At 37.0% G+C, this 21342-nt stretch overlaps 1 protein-coding gene across 1 annotated transcript in view; it reads right to left on the bottom strand.

Annotated features, from left to right (window-relative positions):
- Pi4KIIIalpha (phosphatidylinositol 4-kinase III alpha) overlaps window positions 1-21342 on the bottom strand; it is a 131000-nt gene that overhangs the window by 80734 nt on the left and 28924 nt on the right. Inside the window, exons 9-16 of the mRNA XM_083140110.1 lie at window positions 16921-17021; window positions 15319-15469; window positions 12816-13008; window positions 12369-12555; window positions 9323-9429; window positions 8719-8878; window positions 6280-6439; window positions 4833-4957 (exon numbers count right to left, since the gene is read on the bottom strand). Coding sequence (XP_082996236.1) covers window positions 4833-4957; window positions 6280-6439; window positions 8719-8878; window positions 9323-9429; window positions 12369-12555; window positions 12816-13008; window positions 15319-15469; window positions 16921-17021 — 1184 coding nt within the window. The remainder of the gene's footprint in view (window positions 1-4832; window positions 4958-6279; window positions 6440-8718; window positions 8879-9322; window positions 9430-12368; window positions 12556-12815; window positions 13009-15318; window positions 15470-16920; window positions 17022-21342) is intronic.

The raw sequence follows: 21342 nt of genomic DNA, 5'->3' as shown, positions 1-21342 counted from the left end.
GTGTAGCTTCCTGCCTTCACCTCCCAGTTATCGAGTGGACTTGACCATTCCTAGACGATATTTTTGGCAGAGAAAAAGGCAGTTCGGGTCTGACAGACTAGGCGCTAGTGCTGTGTTATACAAATGTGATACTAATTGTATTGAAAAAGACCTTTGTTTCATGTTTCTGCAGGTGACGAATAACAGTGACACTCGCAGGTTGTTGTTATATACTATAGGTTATTATAACTAACTAACTCGTTACCTTTACTCAATATATCGCTGAGGCAATTAATCAAAATCAAGCAGTAGATGTAATTTACACTGACTTTGCAAAAGCGTTTGATAAGCTAAATCACCGCATCCTTTTACAAAAATTGGTACAGTTCGGTTTCTCGGATGATTTAGTTGCTTTATTTCAGTCTTACATATTGAATAGAGAGCAGTATGTTCTTTATAATGCTTGTTGATCGAGTACATATATTAGTCATTCGGGTGTTCCACAGGGATCCAATCTTGGTCCCTTATTGTTCTTATTATATATTAATGACTTACCTTCTCTTGTTAATTACTCAAAGTGTCTCTTATACGCAGATGATTTAAAACTCTACAAGAATATTGTAAAATTTAAGGATCTTACAGAATTACAGTCCGATTTGAGTGAATGCCATCAAAGGTGTATAAGAAATAAGCTCTATTTTAATGTTGCTAAATGCTTTTCCATGACATTTGCAAGAATTTCATCTCCATTTTTATTTAATTATACTATTGGTAATGTGGGTCTTCAGAGAGTCAATATAATTAAAGATTTAGGAATAATTCTGGATTCTAAACTCACTTACAAGAACCATGTTGATAAACTAGTAGTTAATGGTTTCAAAACTCTGGGATTTATATTTAGAAACACAAAGGAAATGCAGTGTAGTAAAGCCTTAACAGTTGTGTATAATGCTCTGGTGAGGAGTAAATTGGAATACGCTAATGTAATCTGGAGTCCTTACTTCCAATTATATATTGATAAACTCAAACGAATCCAGAATAAATTTTTAAGATAGCTGTTCTTTAAAAAATATAAAAAATCGTCTTATGTGTTAAGAATACCTTATAATATGCTACTAACTGAATTTGAATTTTCCTCTTTGAAAACTAGATCTGATATTGCAAAGCATATTTTATTATATAAAGTTGTTAATGGTCTAACCGAAACAGAAGAAGTTTTGCAAAGATTAAACTTCTGTACTAAACCTCAATCATTAAGATTGCGTCAACCGTTTATATGCACTTTTTCCAAAAATTTGGTCCATCAGAATTCTGTGGTCATTAGTATGTGTAGACTACATAATAGTATTGTTAAGGATAAAATTGATGTAGATTTTGCATTCCCTTACGCAAAGTACATATCAGTAATAAAGGGCTACTATTCAAGACAAAGTTAAGATGTAACGATAAATGGTATTTAATTTTCTTATTTTTATGTCGTGTATTGTATGTATTGAATTCCACTTAACGTTATGGATTTGTATATCATCTTTTATGTTTATATGTTCGAAAATCTGAAAAATATCAAAATGAGAGTTAGGTGTTTATCTCTTTTCTTTAGTGCAGGTTTTAATATGGAGTTTCGTTATACTGTTTGAAGTCTGAAGCTTCAGCTTCATGTATATTGGTACTATAGTATTATTCTAGTTTTATAATTTTTTTGGTTGTATTAGTTGTATTATGTTTCTCGGTGGGTATATTGTATTGTATTTTGTATTGTATTTTTTATCTTTTTGTTTTCTTTTTTTCTTTTTTTGTGTTGCATAATGTGAGTATTGTTGTAATATCCCATTGTAATTGGAGCATTGCTCTGTTATGGGATTGATTATAAATAAATAAATAAATAAATAATATTGAGCAAATGCGTTGATTACAATGGCAAGTGAACGAGATCGTGAACAAATTAGACTTCTTCTAGAAGAAAGCTTCGGCAGTAATCCGGATGAGGAGTTTTTGACTCTCAATGAGTCTGACCAAGATGAAGAGGATTTTTGAAATAAACATACCTTTTTGAAATAAAAAATGTTACATGAAATATTAAAATCATAAAAATTTCATATTTTCAAAACAAATACAAGATTATATTGTCAAATACAAAAATGGGTCTGTAAGACTAGGCGCCAGTGCTGAAGCTACATTAATGGGTGCCAGTGCTGCAGGGTTAAAGTGGGATCCGAACCACTATGTGCCTCCAGCAGGTATCGAACCCGGGACCCCTTGATTAAAAGGCGACGATGCTACCACTGCACCATTGGGGAGGCCCCACTTGACAGTATGTAACAAAGCACGAGAAATGAATCAACTAACAAATGAATCAACTAACCCATAAACCCTCCCAGCAAAGCATCACAAAGAACACATTCAACTTTTCCAACTGATACTGACTGACTTATTAGCCAATACACATTCAATATACAACCTTTGTCAGAAAAGTTCCAGGACTGAGCTCGTAAAAAATAATTTATTCAGCTTAGAAACTAATGGTCCTAGGTTTTGTCAAAATAGTCCCCTCGGCTATCTATACAGAGCTGCCACCGTTTCTGAAGGTCATGGAAGCAAGCAGGGAAAGCTTCATCTAGGATGCTTCTCAGCACATCTGTCACAAAACCGTTTGGATTGCTACCAATATCTTCATGACGCTTCCCTTTCAGCAGTGTTTGCACACGGGGAGACAAAAAATAATCACACGGTAACTGGTCGGGTAAATATGGGGGATGTGGTAGAGCAGAGATACGATGCTTGGCCAGATATTCCTGGACTGATAAAGCAGTATGTGGCCTTGCATTGTCGTGCAATAAGAACCACTGCCCAGATGCCCACAAATCAGGACAGTGTCGCAGAATTGCTTGACGCAAATGTTTTAGGGCATCAATATAAAGGTTCTTGTTTATCGTTTGTCCTTCAGGCAAATATTCATGGTGCACCAAAACTTTAGCATGAAAAAATGGGATCAGCATTGTCTTTGGGTCATCTTGCACTGAATCTCTGCCCTTCCGAAACCTTTTTGCCATTCAAAGATACGGCTTCTCAATAATGCCTTGTCACCAAATGCTTGCTGTATCATATTCCATGATTCACTAGGGGTTTCCCAGCTTAACACAAAACTGCTCGGAATGCATGTCCATCACGACACTTGTGTAACTTCCCACTAAATGCGCCAACAAGCCAAAGAGTGGGGCTGCTAAGCACAGCCCTGCCACCTAGTGTGTTTACATGGAAACACTTCCAAGGCCATTTCTATTCAGAACACATATCAGGTGACTGAATAACACCCATTTCTTGTGTTTGAATAACACAGGTAAAGAATAAAAAAATCAGTCCTGGAACTTTTCTGACAAAGGTTGTACTTGAACATTAGAGTAATTTAAATTTGCCGACAGTTATAACAATACACCTCTACCATCTCAAATTATCAGAATTATAACTAAACTAACTGTGCGAGATAGCATCTGTCACACAGAGGACATATGAAGGAGAGTCAAAAGCTACTTCCAATGTGGGATTATTCTTTTACTATGCTAGCAATACTTCTTGCTTACGCATATCGACTGACCGATTGATTTGATTTATTTTACTTCACTTTTCTGCCACTTTTGGTGGTGATAAGACAAAATGGATGACGAGACAATCACTCACACATACAGATAGAAAATAACTCAAACGTCACAGAGGACTGATTATACTGGCTGAGAGTCCAGATTGATTTGCTTTATTTTACTTCGTTTTTGTGCTACTTTATGCTAATTGCGAAGATGGGGACTAGTGATGATATGATGAAATTGATGAATGGACACTCACAAACATCTACGCCAGGCCGGGATTCGAACCTAGAACCTCTGGCGTTATAGCACGATGTGCTAACCACTCCGCCACAGAAGCAGGCTGAGAGTCCGGATGCCAGAGCCTCACTAGACTTCAAAATGCAACATCCCTTCCATGTAGTACACCCAGGACTGCATTTTGTAAGTACAGATGCCAAAGCCTCACTAGACTGCAAAATGCAGTCCTAGGTGTACTACGTGGTAGGGATGTTGAAATTTGGGTGTCATCACTAAGGGTCACAACTTACACCCTGCTAATACCATATCACATACTAATGTGTTACAAGATGTGCCCAATGCAGGATTGAACTCTTTTTTCTTTTACTTATAGGATCATTTCAGCATGAATATTCTGTATGTCTGCACCAAAAGAGATACTTTTTTTTTTACTTTTTTTGGCCAAAACCTTGTAAATCAAGGGGTTCAATACACAGTGGAGGCACACCGCAAAGTGGTTCAGATGGTGCTTTCATTACTAAGAAAAAAAATTACGAGAAAATTGTGACCCAGATGGGGATTAGTGTATATGTGTCCAAAGGTGTTCACTAGCAATGAGAAGTTGGAGTAACAGTACACCTGGAAAATACATAAAACTGACATCATGTTCTTAAGCTGTAGAAACTATGAGATCACCAGGAGTTAGCTTAGTCTCATTAACTTGCAATGCCATAGTTGTCCCTGGTCGAGTCAAAATTTTCACACAACTTTTCAATAATTACATCACAATTCTCTTCACAAGTACATACACGAGAATCTGAAAATTAACATTACTAACATCTATTACAGAAATAATACACTGTCACATGAATTTGGTACTGAATTTATGAAAATTACATAGTTTACATACCTCACAGGTTGCTATCAATGGCCATAAGCAAAACTCTTAGATGCCAATGTTGCCAGATATCTGCTTAACGTGGATGTTGGGACTGACTCACCCTAAATATGAGAATTATACCAAGTAATTTATAAATATTTAAAAGAGTAGCATACCATTGACACACTGTCATTCCGAACAGCAGAAGTGTACTGGAGCTCCCTCATTGCTGTTTGCCCCAAAGATGGAGACTTCACAGCAATCTCTCTCACGCCCTCGTACCATTCAGCAGGCCACAAACCTAGGAACAAAATAAAAGTCTCTAAATCATTCAGTATTGAGTGCAACTTCTAAAGTATTAAGGTGGATTGATGGAGTATCTAGATGTATATGAAATGAACTGTGAAAAAAATCTCTACTCAAGGGAGAAGACACATGGATTTATTATACAAAAGTGCATTAGGTAGAGGCATTTTTTGTGTGTGTGTGTGTGTGTTTTCGAAGTGTCTCCCAAAATCACAAGTTTGTTTTTATTCATGAACTTCACCATGTGCACCATTGGTTGCACGGAGAAGGTCTAAACGATTTACGATTTATTAGACATCTCCTCAGTCGTCGTTGCTAAAACTTCTGTTATTCTTGCCTTCATCTGGAACTGGTGAATTGTACACTTCGTCCTTACTGAATCCTCAGAGAAAAAGTATAGGGAGATCATATCGGGAGAATATGGAGGCCATGATGTTTAACCATCCCTCCCAGTCCAGCAGTTATGGAACGTGTTACTCAAATACAATGAATGCATAAACACCAATATGGAGATGTTGTCTAACACATGGAGAGAAACTGAGTATTGTTTACACATTCTCCGTGCAACAAATAGTGCACATGTTGAAGTCCATGAATAAAAGAACAAACTTGGAATTTTGGGAGATATTTCAAAAGCACATGTCTATGGCTAATACAACAAAACTTTTGAGTTTTGCCATTTCCATGTCTCTACATAGCATACTTTTTGTGTAATAAATGTTTGAAACCAGGAAAAGACTTTATGATCACCCCCGGTATATTAACTAGTATAAAAAGTAAAGTGCTCCCCTGTGCTTTGCTCCATGCCATGAAGGCGTACAGGAGGTGCGGAGTTAGGGCCCCCACACATTCTTGATCACGGGCGAAAGTGGGGGTGATGTGATCAGCACCATGACCCTGGCCACCTTTAGTCCCCAGAGTTTCCCCCAGGTACCCACTTTATCCAACACTGGATGGGCACCGGAGCAGCTTGAACAGGTAGAAAAAAATCCTGCTTCTCTCCTGCTGGGAATCGAACCCAGGTATCTCGCATGGTAGTCAGACACCCTAACAACTGAGTTAAGAAATGAACTTTAAAACTGTGATTCTAATATGAATTCTAAAATCATATGTTTACATAAACACTGAAATTAAATAAAAAAATAAAAAAATACATCCACAAACATGCAAAGGGTATATGTCAGCTCCTTCTTCCAATATTTGGGATCATTCCAGTCCCTTTTTTCCAGACGGCAAGGAATTGACACACAAAAATCTTTGAATGATTAATATTTTAACTGAATTAACAATAACTGTGCTTTGTTTCAGCAGACATACCTGAATCAGACACAGTAAAACCCATGACAACGCAGTAAAGCCAGAAGTCCCGGAAGAGTTTGTGAAGACGTGGTTTGGGGTTTCTGATGGGTGGTAATCGGCGCACCAGAACAGCTATCACAGGAATCAGCACTCCAAGATTTCCTGCACTGCTGGAGGCCTAAATGTAAGGAAAATAAAATGAATAAGGCAATGTCACATCCTACAGTATAATAAAAAAATTCCAACACTCACACTTTGAAATATAGCTAAGTGGATACCACTTTGAGCACACATCATATTCTTACAGATTCTCATTGATACTGATACGAATGCTTGAAAATTGTAACACTTAAAAGTTGTGTATGTGTGAAAATTGTATTAGTGTGAAAATATTCTACTCCAATGATAATCATATGCACCAATTTACCAGTGATGTTCTTCCTTCACGAAACCTCTGACTACACTCTTTCACCCAAGACATAGATAAACAAAATAAACAACGTTAAATTTTATTAAGTTAAGTTTAACACTACTTACGTGAGTGAGTATGAAGCCTTTTTTTGGAACAACGTTTGAGGGTCCAACTGCCCCCTTCATCAGGTTTGTAAATATTTTCCTAAGCACTGAACATAGTGCCACGTTAAAAGGTGTTAAAAGGTTAGGGTAGGGTTGGAAACACTTAAAACTATCCCTGATACATTCCTAATTTAAAAAAACTCCTTATATTAAAAATCCTGTGAAGACAGACCGCTTATTTCGATTGAAACTTAACTTAATACAATTTAACATTGTTTATTTTATTTAATAGTGAGTAATACGCACCAAGCTACAATATGTTAGAGATAAACAAGGTACCCCCTACACTGCCGCCATTCGACGGTGAATGTCCTCGCGGACTAGCACCTTCCGCCACCAGGAAACGCACGACTGCTCGCTGTTCTTCCTTACTGGCCTCCAGGATATACTACACGGCAAGACCCTGCACGTCTGCACTTCACATGGCTCACACTCACACTGCTTCACACAAGCCTGCTTCGCGACTGCTATTTACTGGACGACAATGGAATCCCCTTCCAGTGGCAGGAGTTTTGTGGAACTGCGGCATCTACACGTTGAGATATATGAGGTGGCCTGTTTTCCACTGACTGCCCCTTATACTTATATCCTTGTATTACCAACCACTTTTGCCCCATGCTACATAATTTATTTATTTTATTTACTTCAAGTTTCAGACTCAGTACTGAAAGACCATTATATAGTGAAACTGTAGCAACAAGAAAACAAAAACAACAAAAACAAAACAAGACAATACAAGATGGCAGAGAAAAAAAATCTTACACCTACATTCTTAGGGATTGTCGGAAACTGCTTTCTGACAAGAAAATATCAATATTTACAGGGAGGTTATTATATAAGTGGGGGAGCCTATAGTAAAGAGACAGCTGTAGGAGGGAGAGCCTTGTAGAGGGAATGTGGCCATGTGGGTACTCATAGATGAAATTGGTTGACCAGAAATTCAGTTTTAATTTTGCCGATGATGATTTTATGCAAAAATTTCATGTCTGTCAGTTTGCGATGAGTGTGTGGTGACTGGATATTCAAAATGGACATAATCTCTGATTTATGGAGGTGTCTGAGAGAAGGTATTCTATGGTGAGCAACAGCAAGGAAAAAGCTGAACATTACATTACAGTTGTATGCTAGTTATCTCTGGAATTTTGAGTTTGTTAATATTTCATCTTGCAACTGTTCAGTGTGACACAGACAACCAGTATCAGAAGGACAAGTAGATAGACTAATCTTGGGTACACTTGAGCCAGTGGCTTGTTTCTTTCTTTGAATGTCTGTAGTGCCAAAACAACCAATGACAAAAGTGTTACTAAAAAATGTTGTTTGTTTTGATGTCCATCCAAAAAATAAAAAATAAAAAAAAAATTAAAAACATGAATATCTTGGATTTCTCCAGTTTCTTTTTATTTTTACAAAATTACTGGACTTTCCTTCACTCATAAGTTGATTGTCCTGGCTTTTCCAGGATTTCCTGACGAGAATTTGTGAGAGCTGCATATGAGGCATTGCAGATATTACAGGTGAACTCGACAAAGGTCTATGTTTATTTTATTGTTGTATCACATACATTAAAAACTGTAGGAACTCATGCAACATCACACAGAAGTCTACCTAATACATTCTCTGAAATTTGTTGAGAATAGGAAAGTGCACGAGCTTTAGAATAGGACAGACGTTTGGAAAACTGCCGATTTCTGCAACTTGTATTTTGCAAATTAGACCCTAATATCCACAATGCCTCATTATGCATCCGAATAATAAACTACCTTCACTGGTGTGTGTGGTCACAATAGTCAATGATTTTGAATAAGGGGAAACAGTTTTTTCTACTTCAAATGAAAAATACATTGAGCTAAGCATGAACATAAAGATTGAAGTCTCACTTACTTTCAAAGCTCCTGGCGTCTTCTCCGAAGCTCTTTTCCCTTCCAGTCCAAGCTGAACAAACAATTCCAAGAGCCTAACGAGCAGTTCGTTCATTTCAGATTCACCTTGAAGATTGGCAGCTATATTTGCAAGAGCATTAATCACAGCTCCTGAAACATGTCTGAAACAAAGAAAACATAAATACAGTCACACTTCATTTTAAATTTGGTTTGTTTGAAAAACAAAGGTAAATATCATCTGTAGTTTTCTGTGTGTTTATTACAAGTTCAAATTTGATCACAATGCAAACTAGAACAACAATTTACAAAAATTAATATGACAGTAGAAAACTTCTTACATCACGTGCCGGCAAAATATTTGTTAAAAAAAACTAAAGAACACACAAACAGTAAAATTCTTGGCCAATTGTTCACATTCTATCAGTCATAGTAAAAGACATGTTTGGAGCTGTTCATAAAAATACAAATGAAACATGTCCCAAGGCTTTTATTTCCTAAACAAAGTTCATCACATATGATGTAAAATCAGATGGTAGGTAGGTAGCCAACAGGTGCCATAGTCTACAAAAAAAATGTTTGTGTAGTAGTAGACAAGATGCACAAACCTGTACTGATGCTTCCTGTCATCTGTTCCTGATGAAGAGTAAGCAGCACTACTTGCTTCCACAGTGATCATTGTGAACATCTTCATTATCTCTTCATAAACTTGAGGCTGCAAAGAAAAGTGTATTTAATATACAACTAGCTGATTGCCCTGGTATTTATTTATCCCAATCTTTTATTAGACAGGCAAATAATGAATTCTAACTATAGTGTAAAATTAACTTGGAGTTGGAACAGCACTGGGAGTCACTATACATCTTAGCGACCCCGAAAACTATGGATTCCACACTAATATCGGTCGTTTTCGATTATTTTTACATCACCCCCTCCCAGCCCCACTCCTAGGGGTGTCAGGGGTGTCTTACCCCCACAGTATTTTTTTCCAGATTGTAAGTGATATGTGTACCAAGTTTGCTTGAAATTGCTCCAGGATAGCAATATCGCACCTTCTGTGTAGGCAACCAACTGTGTAGCATGCTGTGTAGCAGGAAGTATAACTTGCAGGATATGACACGAAAATGTCTCGGAACGGAATGCTGCATATGCCCTTTCCCACCCCCGACCCCTAGGGATGCCAGGGGTGTCTTACCCCCACAGTATTTCTTTCCAGATTGCAAGTGATACATGTACAAAGTTTGGTTGAAATTGCTAAAGGCGTTCAAGAGTTATGCCAACAAATACACACACACACACACATATCCATTTTTATATATATAGAATATTTATGAACACTTCAGAAACACACAAATTCAGTATATGCACTTTCATTATTTTGTACCCTTTTCTTCCACTTTTGGCTAATCAGGACAATGACGATGAATGACAAATAAATGAAATTAAGGCTCTGCTGGCTCTTGGGCTCATGCCAGCGAAGATGCTTTTGAAGACTCCTCTCCTTTCAAAAAAAATGCTATGATATTCCAAATACTGAAAAATCACATCTGCTTATAATTCCTTCTAGAGCATTCATGTGAATTGTTGTATGGCTTGGTTTCGCTGTTGTCTACATACCTGTGATCAAGGGTGTCCGCAAGAGGAGGAGGTGGGTCAGAAGGTGCGAGATGTCTGGAAAAAATTTGTGTAATTCGAATGGTGAAAATTTTGTGATATTATAGTACAAACAGTATTGTTCTTTTATGATTTACAGGCTGTAAGTTACAGCAATTAACTGCCATGTCCAACAGTCCACAACAAAATTTCCCAACTCTGCAAAAATTTCAAATTTTAAATATTATTTCTTCTTTAAGTGATAGTTTTTGCACTCCTTGAATAAAAGCTGTTAATTTCAAGAAATTTTAAACACTTGTAGAGCAGAAAATACCAAGAATTAACCAATTCTATTAATTAAATAGAATCCTTTTGAATTTCTTATCTGTTTGGATCCCAAAAAGTCAGGAAATCATTTCCTGAAGTCAGGATCTGATCTTGACAATTCACGTGCAATCATTTTGAATTACATTATCTTTACAGTACCCTTCTGGAGCAGAGGTACCATGAATGACAGATTAAATGGTCATAAATTCATAAACAATTTATAAATGTTTGTGGAAAGGAAGCAAAAAGAATCCAGTCTCTATTTAAATAATGGACTCAGGTCTGAACTTGTTAACAATGGCCAAGTATTTTCAATTCAATTTCAATTCTATGATTTGGAAAATTATAATAACAATAATTATAATAATAAAAAGTAAAATATATGTTTCTATGACAAAGGCAAGATGTAAAATATTACTCGGCCCTCTCCCTGAGAAAAATTCCTGTGGGCACCCTTGCCTGTGATGGAAAATAGAAATGTTCCACAAACCTATTGCAAATGCCTACACAACAGCAAAAGCAAACCACACTTAGATCCCTGTGAATGCTCTAGAAGAAATTGTTAGCCAATGTAATAGTTCAGAATTTGAAATATCACAGTGGTTTTTCGAAAGAACACTAATTTTTAACCATTGCTAACATCAGTCAATGGTCCAGCATGGCCTTAATGAAGGGACCTCACAAGGTAACAATTATATCCAATCTAGAATCAAACCCGGAACCTTCACTGGCAATCTGCTCGTCCAGCAAGGCAGGCATTACAAATCCAGGGTTGCAATTTAGTAGAAATTATAACTAACTTAATCTGTATTACTGCTAGTAAAAAAGGATAAAGCTATCCCCTGCATATGCATAATCTCATCCATAGTGGAGGTGATGTGATCAGCACTAAGCTCCACCTTCCTTTAGCCCCACATACCCATTTATTAGAGGTTGAGTAAACTCTAGTGCAATGAGTAATAGCCTAAATCAGTTAGATCTGAAAGCCAATTTCTTGGTTTGTAAATGATGTGCAGGGTGATCCAAAAGTATGGAGACACTGGAATAAAAGTAGAATGACATATTGTTCCACAAAATTAACACTGTAGTTCATACTATGGGAATGAGACACGCGGTAAAAGAGGAGGTACTCACATTTTCCGCGAAGCTGTTTTATGTTATTTTCTATTAATTTCGGTAGCCACTGCCACCATCCTCGTTGGAATTCAAATTCGTGAGTACCTGAATTAACATTGTAGGTTTGTAATAGGGGTGGGGGGCATACAGGGCATATGAGGATGACTGCCACCATCTTGGAACCTGCCACCTTGAATTGAACTTCAAAATTTTAAATGGAAACCATAGATTGTGACACCTCAATTGAATAGGAAATTTTCTCACAAGTTCAATGGTATGCTTATTGTCACAAGCTATGGTTTCCATTTAAAACTTTGAAATTGAGTTCAAGATGACGGCTGTCATCGTCATATGCCCTGTAACATCCTCCCCCCCCCCCCAAGTGTATTACAAACCTACAATGTTAGTTTTGCAGAACAGCATGTCATTCAACTTTTATTCAGGTGTCTTCATTATTTGGGACCACCCTGTATAAATGTTAAAACTTCCTATTCAAATTTAAAATTCAAGATGATTACTTTGAAAGAGCTTATTCATATAAATCACACCTGTCACTTACTTGATTGAAATTATGGAAAAACTTACCACTTAAACTGGATGGTAAAATATAAGAATTACCTCGCATTTTGATATAATCATGCACCCAAGTTGATCAACAATGAGTGTATCCAAGTTTGATGGAACTCTGCAAAATCTTTGCTGGAAGAACTGAAGAATGGTCTCCGTTGTACGAGGAGTTCCCTTCAAAGCCACTGCCACATGGCCAAGCATTATAACAATATTTGTGGATATCAATGATGATTCACTGAAAAGGGGAATTTTAAAATTATATGCATGAGGTACTAAGCAGTATTTCAAGTTTCATTTATTTATTTTTTGAATAACTTTATCTGAACCTCAAACCATGATTTAAGCAAAGATTTGCATTAACGGCTGATATAGAACCATAAATAAGATGATTTTGATTACAATATTTTAGGAATGGGCTTAATTTCAATACAACTGCAAAAACATTTACTGGTCAAATATTCTTCACCCACACTGAAGCACACCCTATTAACTCACCTGTCTGATTTTTCAGCAGTGAATAAGCGATTTGATACAGATGCAACAAGTGCAGGAATACAGAAGGAATCCACTGTATGGCACGCTTTCAAAGCAATGCACAGATTCTCTATGGCTGCATCTCTTAATTTCTCAAAGGCCGATTGGCTGGTGCTTATTGATCTGGTTTCATCAGTCCGGTCACTGCCTTCAACTACAATTAAAAAAAGAAAAATAGAAATTGAAAGTATATGCTGCCATAATTGTGTGTTTATTCAAGTTTACAGTTAATTTTTCCTTTGGTAATTCTGCTGGATATCTATGATTAGGCTTACCATACATCCGGTATTAGCCCAGACGGTCCTAGTTTTTTTAGTGCTGTCCGGGATTGCAAAATGTCCGGGGTTTTGAGAATCTCAACATGAAAATAGCTACCGGTATTGAATATTCACGACCAATTTTTAAGTTGTTTCAAAAGACTGATATTTCATGTACCAACATTTCTAAAATGGTTGAGTTTGCTATGTCTTTGCTTGGAACATCTGCTCCAGTTGAGAGAGTATTTTCAATTATGGGGAATATTTGGTCTGCAGAAAGAGATAGACTTCTAGTATCCACTGTTAAACATCTGCTGAATGTTAAAATTAATTCAAAACTTTCATGTTGTAAATTTTATGATGTTATTAAATCAAACAAGCCATTTCTGAAAAAAGTCATGTCTAGTGAAAAGTACACCTGAGTCAACTAACAGAACAGAGAACAGAGGCTTCCTAAACATCAGGCAATGTATTATTCAATTAAACATTTGAAAATTAATTGATTGATTTTAGAAAATAATGTAAATATTTTTTCTTGTACAATTTATAGTTTAATGTTCCAATAAAATGTTAAGGCTTTTAAGTAATATCAATTTATCTTTGTAAAGAAAACTGAAATTCAGCAGTAACGAGTTGATCGCAAATATGTCCTGGGCTGGACCCCAAAAAATATGGTAAGCCTATCTATGGTTGTCCAGTAGGCTGTCACAGGAGACCCAGGTTCAGTTCCTGGGATGAATGATCTAAGTTGGAAATTTTCTTGCCTTGTCACTGCATAAATCAGCTATGGGGTTCACACAGCCTCTAATAAATGGATATGGAGATAAAAGTTGTTGGAGCATGGTCAAGATCCGAATGCAAGGGGTCCTACCTTCACATTCTCCAATGTAGGTGTAATGGTTCAGTGAGCAAGGGGGACTTTACCCTTACCTGGACTAGGTACTACACTCTGTCCTTTCTATCTTTGGAGCAAGCGAACAAAAACAAGTCTCCGTGCAAGTAGTGACATGAGACGGCTCCACTAATGAACATGTGAGAGGGAATGGGATTTCATGGAGGGGGAAGCAACTGCAGTGCCAGCCTTTGAGCAGTGTGTACTCCATCAGTTCCTTTGGGGTTTGAGTGACCTGTTCAGTTCCTCTCTTTGATGCACATGCTGATCAGTGAGCTTTAACAGAGCCACCTCACTAGCCCCTGCCCCATCTCATGCACATGCCTATGTTTGTGGTGTAAAAATATTATTTTTAAGTGTAAATGAAGATACAGTAATTGCATAAAATGGATTTTTCCCTGAGCACTGACTACACCACCCTGCATAAAAAAAAATCAGATGATTTCAAATCAATTGGTGAGACAAAGTATTTTGAATGCAGATCATGGAAATGACATCCATTTTTTCCCAACACATCAGGATTTTTCACAATTTCACAATCAAAATTCTCATATTCGCCATTTCATCACACCTATTACAGAATGCAACAAAATAAATTTAAGCAAGGAAATTTCGGTTGTTTACACACCAATAGGTGATTCTGGAAGATTTTTGAATGCTGATGACGGATATGACATAAATTTCTTCAAGTCAGGATTTTTCTCCAAGTCATTAAGTTCAATCAACCCACTACATTATAACATTGAGTTTTAGACATTTTGTGAAGGACATTTTTATGAGAGATTTCGAAAATGGAACTTACGTAATCAAAGTTTAAAATTTTCATGTCAATGTGTCTTGTGAAGGTGGATTAAATGCTTACAATTCTATGTTCATTTATAGTTCAAAATTGGAGGATTTGTATTGTAGAAAGTCAATATTTTACCACCATCTAAAGAGAGCCATCTATTGAGGAAATGATGGAACTACACATTTTATTGTAAAATTAAGGCAGTTATTTCATAATGCTGTTTTCTGAAAAAACTAGATGTGATGGGTAAATACGAACTTCATTTTTGGAATCAGCATGCTGAAATTATTCAGACAACAGTCATCTGTGAGTCATCCAAACCCATTCAGGCATGTGCTATCATATCAAGGACATATGGAAGTAAGGCTTTACACTTTCTTGATTTCGGCCACAGTGAAGGCGATGTGATAAACCCAACCACCTTTATCCTATGGATCAGAGGCTGAATTAATTCCAGAGTAGCTTATGTAAAAATACAGACATATACTAGAAAAATTATTATGTTAATAATTGAAAGATACTCACTAGTTACTCTGAACTGATTTTCTCTGTGGGAATCACTATGCTGCCTATGAAGCTTCAACAGAATAGGGGAAGGAGTCACTAGAAAGTCTCTTAAACAGTAAATGCTTGTGCTGGCGATGTTAGGGAATTTCTCTGCTAGTTTACCAAGACCCTGAAAAAAATAATAAAATGAAACAAATAGAAGGAAAATTTCACTACAAGTGAACTATAAGTGGACTTAAAAATATTTTCTTTAAAAAAATCAATTGTTTTTGTGTAAGTGATGAGGTCTCTTTCATGTGTCTGTATAATTTATAATTCTTACTTTCAACTTTGCTCACCTGTTTTTATGTATTTCAAAAGTAAGGGCTGATTTGTTATAAAAAATAACAAAAGAAGTGTAACAATGATTACAAACAAATACATTTTTTACATTGTCATATCATAAAAAAATATGTGTCTAAATTAAACATCGTCAAAAAAAGTAAAAAAAAAAGTTAAGTGCTCCCCTGTGCTTAGCACCAGGCCATGAAGTCATATAGGGGGTGTGGAGGTAACGCCACACACTTTCTTGATCCGGTCGTGAGTGGGGGTGATATGATCAGCATCAAGCCCCTGACCGCCTTTACCCCCCAGGGTTTTCCCCAGGTACCCATGTCATTCGATGCTGGGTGGGCATCGGGGCTGCTTCCAACGTCAGAAAAGTTCCCGGATTTGAACATGCCGGGATCGAACCCAGGTCCTTTAGCATGGTAGTCAGATGCATTACTGACTGAGCCACAGCCGCCATCGTCATAAAACTTGACAATTGAAATAGGTTTCCTTGGTAACCCATTCACCTTGTAATCAATCCCTGCTGGAGGCACGTTGCGCAGTGGATTGGATCCCACTGTAAACTGAGAAGCCTATCTGGGGCTTATTTGTCAAAATATGCTTCCATCAAAGCAATCCACTGTGCATACTTAAACGAACTGCCTCCTGACCACGACTGTGTGTCTCACACCAAGGGTGATAAAAACTGAACTGTTTTTAAAATACCACAAACAAGATTATAGCACCCTATTAACAATTTTTAAAACTTTCGAGTGATGAAACAGTTTGAATGCCTTGTATATTCGATTGACAAACTACTGGTCTTTAGATTCAGTGAAATTTATATTAGTATTTTTAGAGCTGAGCCGATAGCAATGCCGATGTATCGGTATCAAAATTTATTTACCGATACCGACAGATACTATTCCAGCATTTTGGTGTTTTACGGGCTTCGCAAAAATGCCATAGGAATGTAATTATCCTGGAAATAATGCAAAATTCGAAGTTTCTCTTTATTTCGCATCAGTTTTGCATGAAAAAATAATATTGTGATGACATAACCATGTAATTTAACATTCTAATGAAATTTTTGTGCATTTTAAAGCAAAAAATCTTGGTCAATTGATGCATATAGTTAGAATTGAATAGTTACACACTATTATTAATGAAAATTTTGAATAATTTTCAATTACTACAATTTTCAAGTATCGGTATCGGTTCAAAGTGGTATCAGCTCGGCCCTAGTATTTTTCAGAACCAATAAAAACTTTTATTAGTAGCTCCCTACAAATTGAAACTCATATAACTCACCTCCAAGCAAACCATCAGCAAGGGCATATGAGCCAACACTAACTTGTGTCCATGGTTAGAGTTTATCTTCTCTGTTAAACGACCACACAAGCTGTCTGCTCCTGCAACACAAATTAAAATTTTGCAACTATTAGAAATCCAATTTTTATTTTTATTAATTGAATGTGCAAATAAGGAATACGTAAACAACAGATAATGTCTATTACATATTGTGGATTTGATATTCTTCATATCAATATTAACAACATGTTATGTGAAACATTATATATTTGATTTCTATAAGAATTTCTAGGGATGGGACCGATTAATCGGTACTCTATCGGTATCAGCCGATATAGGCATATCGGTGTATCGGTTTATAGGTAAAATTACCGATTATTTTACCGATATATCGATTATTATCTGATAAGTTAGTGCAAAATTCTGCCATTTTGTTGTAATTTTTATGGATAATATTCATGCCCTACTTTCTAAAAAAGTAAATGTCTAAATATGCAATTTATCTTGCACTGCAGTCACCTTGAAACACACACTTATTAAAGAGGTCATTGAACCTTTCAGGTTCTTCAAGGACCATATCTAATTTTATATCGGATCGGTAGAATATCGGTTATCGGTATCGGTAAATTTTATATTGGTACTTTATCGGTATCGGCCAAAATTTCATATCGACCCATCCCTAAAAATTGCATAACATTTACTTGGTAACTTTCATTGCTAAAACTGAAATGAATGTCCATTCCATACTATTGAGAACATTGCCTTAATCAGGTCCCTAATACCTCTCCACTGCATAGAGTCTCATAAGAAATTCACCTGTACACTGATGTGTAATACAAATTTAGTAGATCAAGAGGTGAATTTTATTGGCTACAGTGCTTCAATTTGTAGCGTCAGGCTTCTATTCAGGAGACTTGGGTCTGACACCAGGATGGGTGATCAGACCCAAGTCTCCTGAATATGACAATGTATCTGCATGGAATGGCTCCAGAGTTCATCCAGTCTCTAAGAAATGTGTACCTGAGGACAACCCCGAAGAGATAAAGGTGGCTGGAGCTTGGAGACCACCACATCAATCTCCAGTAAGGCCAGGATCGAGAATGTGTGTGTGTGTGGGTCTACCTCCATTTCTACCGCATGGTGTAATGCACAAGGGATAGCTTTAACTCGTTAGCATGAACAAAATTCTAAGAAGACAATATGTTATTTCACACTGGACTGTTGATAGACAAACTTGCACACAGTATCATTTGGTTTTGTTACAACGTGTTACTTTTCGGCCACTTGTACTAATTGCGATGATTAGGATGAATGACGATTACATCAAATTGCTGAAGTAACACTTCCAGGGGAACATCCATGCCCTGCACAGGGCTCAACCTGAGAACTTTCAGTGGCAAGATTATACGTCAGTCACTCGAAGTACATGGTCATCAAGGCAATATGAACATTGACATAACTAATTCTCTAATTCCATCACACAACAGCCCTCTAAGGGGCAGGGTCTGCCAGAGCAGCTTTTTCATTGGGTGACAAGTATCAGCGGATCGAGTCCCATTGCTGCTGTTTTCTGGCTTTCAAGACTGGAGTCTGCTTCTTTTCAAGTAGCTCCCCAATTGTTTTCAGGACACTGGGTCAGCGCTGAAATTTTGGGGGCTCCCACTAGGAATCGAACCTCGGACCTCTCACACAAAGGGCGAGAGTGCTAATCATTTGGCTACGCAGGAACCCACATTTACTTGAATTTGAATTTAAAACTTTGGGTGCATCAGCACTTAGGCTAATTTGCACCCGTCACATTATACGAGGTCCAGCCCCTTACCATAACTAATATAGCATAATATAATTGCAGTGTCGCGTTACTAAAATATTAAAATATTCCGACTTTCATTAAAAGCTGAGGCTGTAATGGAGCACTCAGCACACACCAGAACAAAAAACAGGAACAACACACACAAAATTATACTGGGCATAGTGCCAGTCGCCAGAGCCTTGTTCGTCTGCAAGATGCAGTCCAGGGTGTACAACGTGGAAGTGAGGTTGACAATTGGGTGTGCTACAATTGGAAGGTCACCCCCTTACACCCCCCCCCCATTTATTAAAGAAAGCAAATATAACATGCTTATTTCAAGAGGTTTATAAAAAGGAATAACATATAATTTTAAGAATATTTAGAGCAAAACTACAGTAGACTGGCATTGTAATACTTACATTCAAATATTTATAACTAATCTGAATTACTTTAAATTGCTAGAACACTAGTAAAAGGTAAAGGTAAAGTGCTCCCCTGTGCTTAGCACCATGCCATGAAGGCATATAGGGGGTGTGAGGGGTAACGCCCCACACTTTCTTGATCCGGTCGTGAGTGGGGGTGATGTGATCAGCATCACGCCCCTGACTGCCTTTACTCGCCAGGGTTTCCCCCAGGTACCCATGCCATTCGATGCTGGGTGGGCACCGGAGCCGCTTCCAACGTTAGAAAAGTTCCCGGATTTGAACCGGCCGGGGATCGAATCCGGGACCCATAGCATGGTAGTCAGACGCGTTACCGACTGAGCCACCGTGGCCACACAACACTAGTACCAATAGTAACAAGAATCAGGAACAGTATCAGAAAAAATAATCAGTTCAAAGTGTTAATAGTTCAGCCCTAAACAGACGGAATCTTGCCATTACTTCAGCTCATGAAATGTACAGATAAAAATACGAAAGTAACCCAATTTAATTATTTTATATATTTAAAAAAAATCTGCTAGTCATGTTCAAGTGTGCACACAAAATTTGTTTTTAGATTTTTAGAAAGGGAGACGTTTATAACTAAAGTTCCTTGAGTACTGTCACTTGTAAACAGTACACCTCCCAACTTTCAATAACGTTCATAGTGATAAGAAAAAAATAGCTCCCAAAGAAGATTAATCACCACATTGCAAATTGATATTGGATTACAATGCACAGACATGATATATATTTATGCTTTTGAATTTTGACAAAGAAATTGAAATCACTGACTGAAAAGGAAGTGGGAAAATTGTGGATTGAAATTTCAAATTCATTTTCAAGGGGAGCCTTTTGTCTGTGTAAATTCTCATATCAATTTTAAACAGAAGGTGCAAGAAAAAATAGAACAAGAATTTTGTATTATATAATAATATTTCCAAGCACAAAATAAGAAAGAAAAACTAGAAATAGGTGATAAGGTAAAATGAAAGTATGAATGTTTGGAAAACTGAAAAATAAAAATTTATAATTCTAAAATAATTTTACAAGATGTTAATCATGCTTATAAATAAAGAGTTAGCTGAATATCAAGATCAAATTTCACAAATGCATAAAAAAGTCAGTTAATCAACATAGAATGGTTACTAGAAATTCAAAATGTGAACATCATTATATTTTTACATTATATATTTACAACAATCTCAATGTTATCTATGGACATGCTCACGCATATGCAGGAAAAGTTATTTTAAGGTGAATTGTTATCACTGTGCATAGGAAATATATGCAAGGGAACTTGGAACTGTCATCAAGGATTCTGGGGCCTGCAGTTTGCAAGTCAGAAGCAGCATGGTGTAGCTGCTTACAGAATATTAAAGGGTAACTCAAAAAAGGTTTTGTTAACTGTAGAATGAACAATACAGAATGCTAAACCACATCAATGTTGTGACTTTGGTCAAACGGAAGATGTCCATGTGGTTATTAATTTCCTTCCACGTGTTCTCCAGCATTTAACTAAACTTCATGGCACAATAGCTCTTTGAAGGTCGAGCATGTCAAACAGTTTGTCATTGGGTGAAACATGGTCAGGGTTTCAAACCCCATATCTGCTGTTTTCGGTTTTCGAAACTTTGCTACTTCTTTTGAAGGAGCTTCCACTTGTCCTCTCTTCTGTCCCAATCCAGACTTCAGGAAATGACTTCCTGACTTTTTGGAGTCCCGAATAGTCAGAAAATTCAAAATGGTCATTTTAAAAAAGTGGTCAATTCTCAATGTTTACTGCACTTCTCGGAAATTGTTAGGTTTTGTTACAGAAATGAAGAAGACAATCACTTAAGGGAGAATAACGTAGAATTTGACATGTCAACAGTGTTGGGAAATTTTTAACATTTTCAAATCCCGAAAATTTCCTGACTTGGTCAGGAAAAACATCTGAAGGGCCGCAGGTTCGCCAACAATGCTGAGGCCCGTGATGCCATTGAAGATTGGTTCCGCAATCAACCACGGACCTTCTTTGGTCAGGGTATTCATACTCTTGTGACATGCTGGGACACTTGTTTGAACAGACAAGGTGACTATGCGTAGAGGATATGTCACCCATACTTCCTGTATGTTCATATATTCCAACCAATAAATCATTACAGGGAAAAAAAACAAGAGTCTCACTTTCATTTGGGCAACCATTATATATTTTTGGGATTGGAA

The sequence above is a fragment of the Lepisma saccharinum genome, chromosome 18 (genome assembly GCF_977018435.1).
Source record: "Lepisma saccharinum chromosome 18, izLepSacc3.1, whole genome shotgun sequence".
NCBI lineage: Eukaryota > Metazoa > Arthropoda > Insecta > Zygentoma > Lepismatidae > Lepisma > Lepisma saccharinum.
This window is presented reverse-complemented; position numbering and strand designations above follow the sequence as displayed.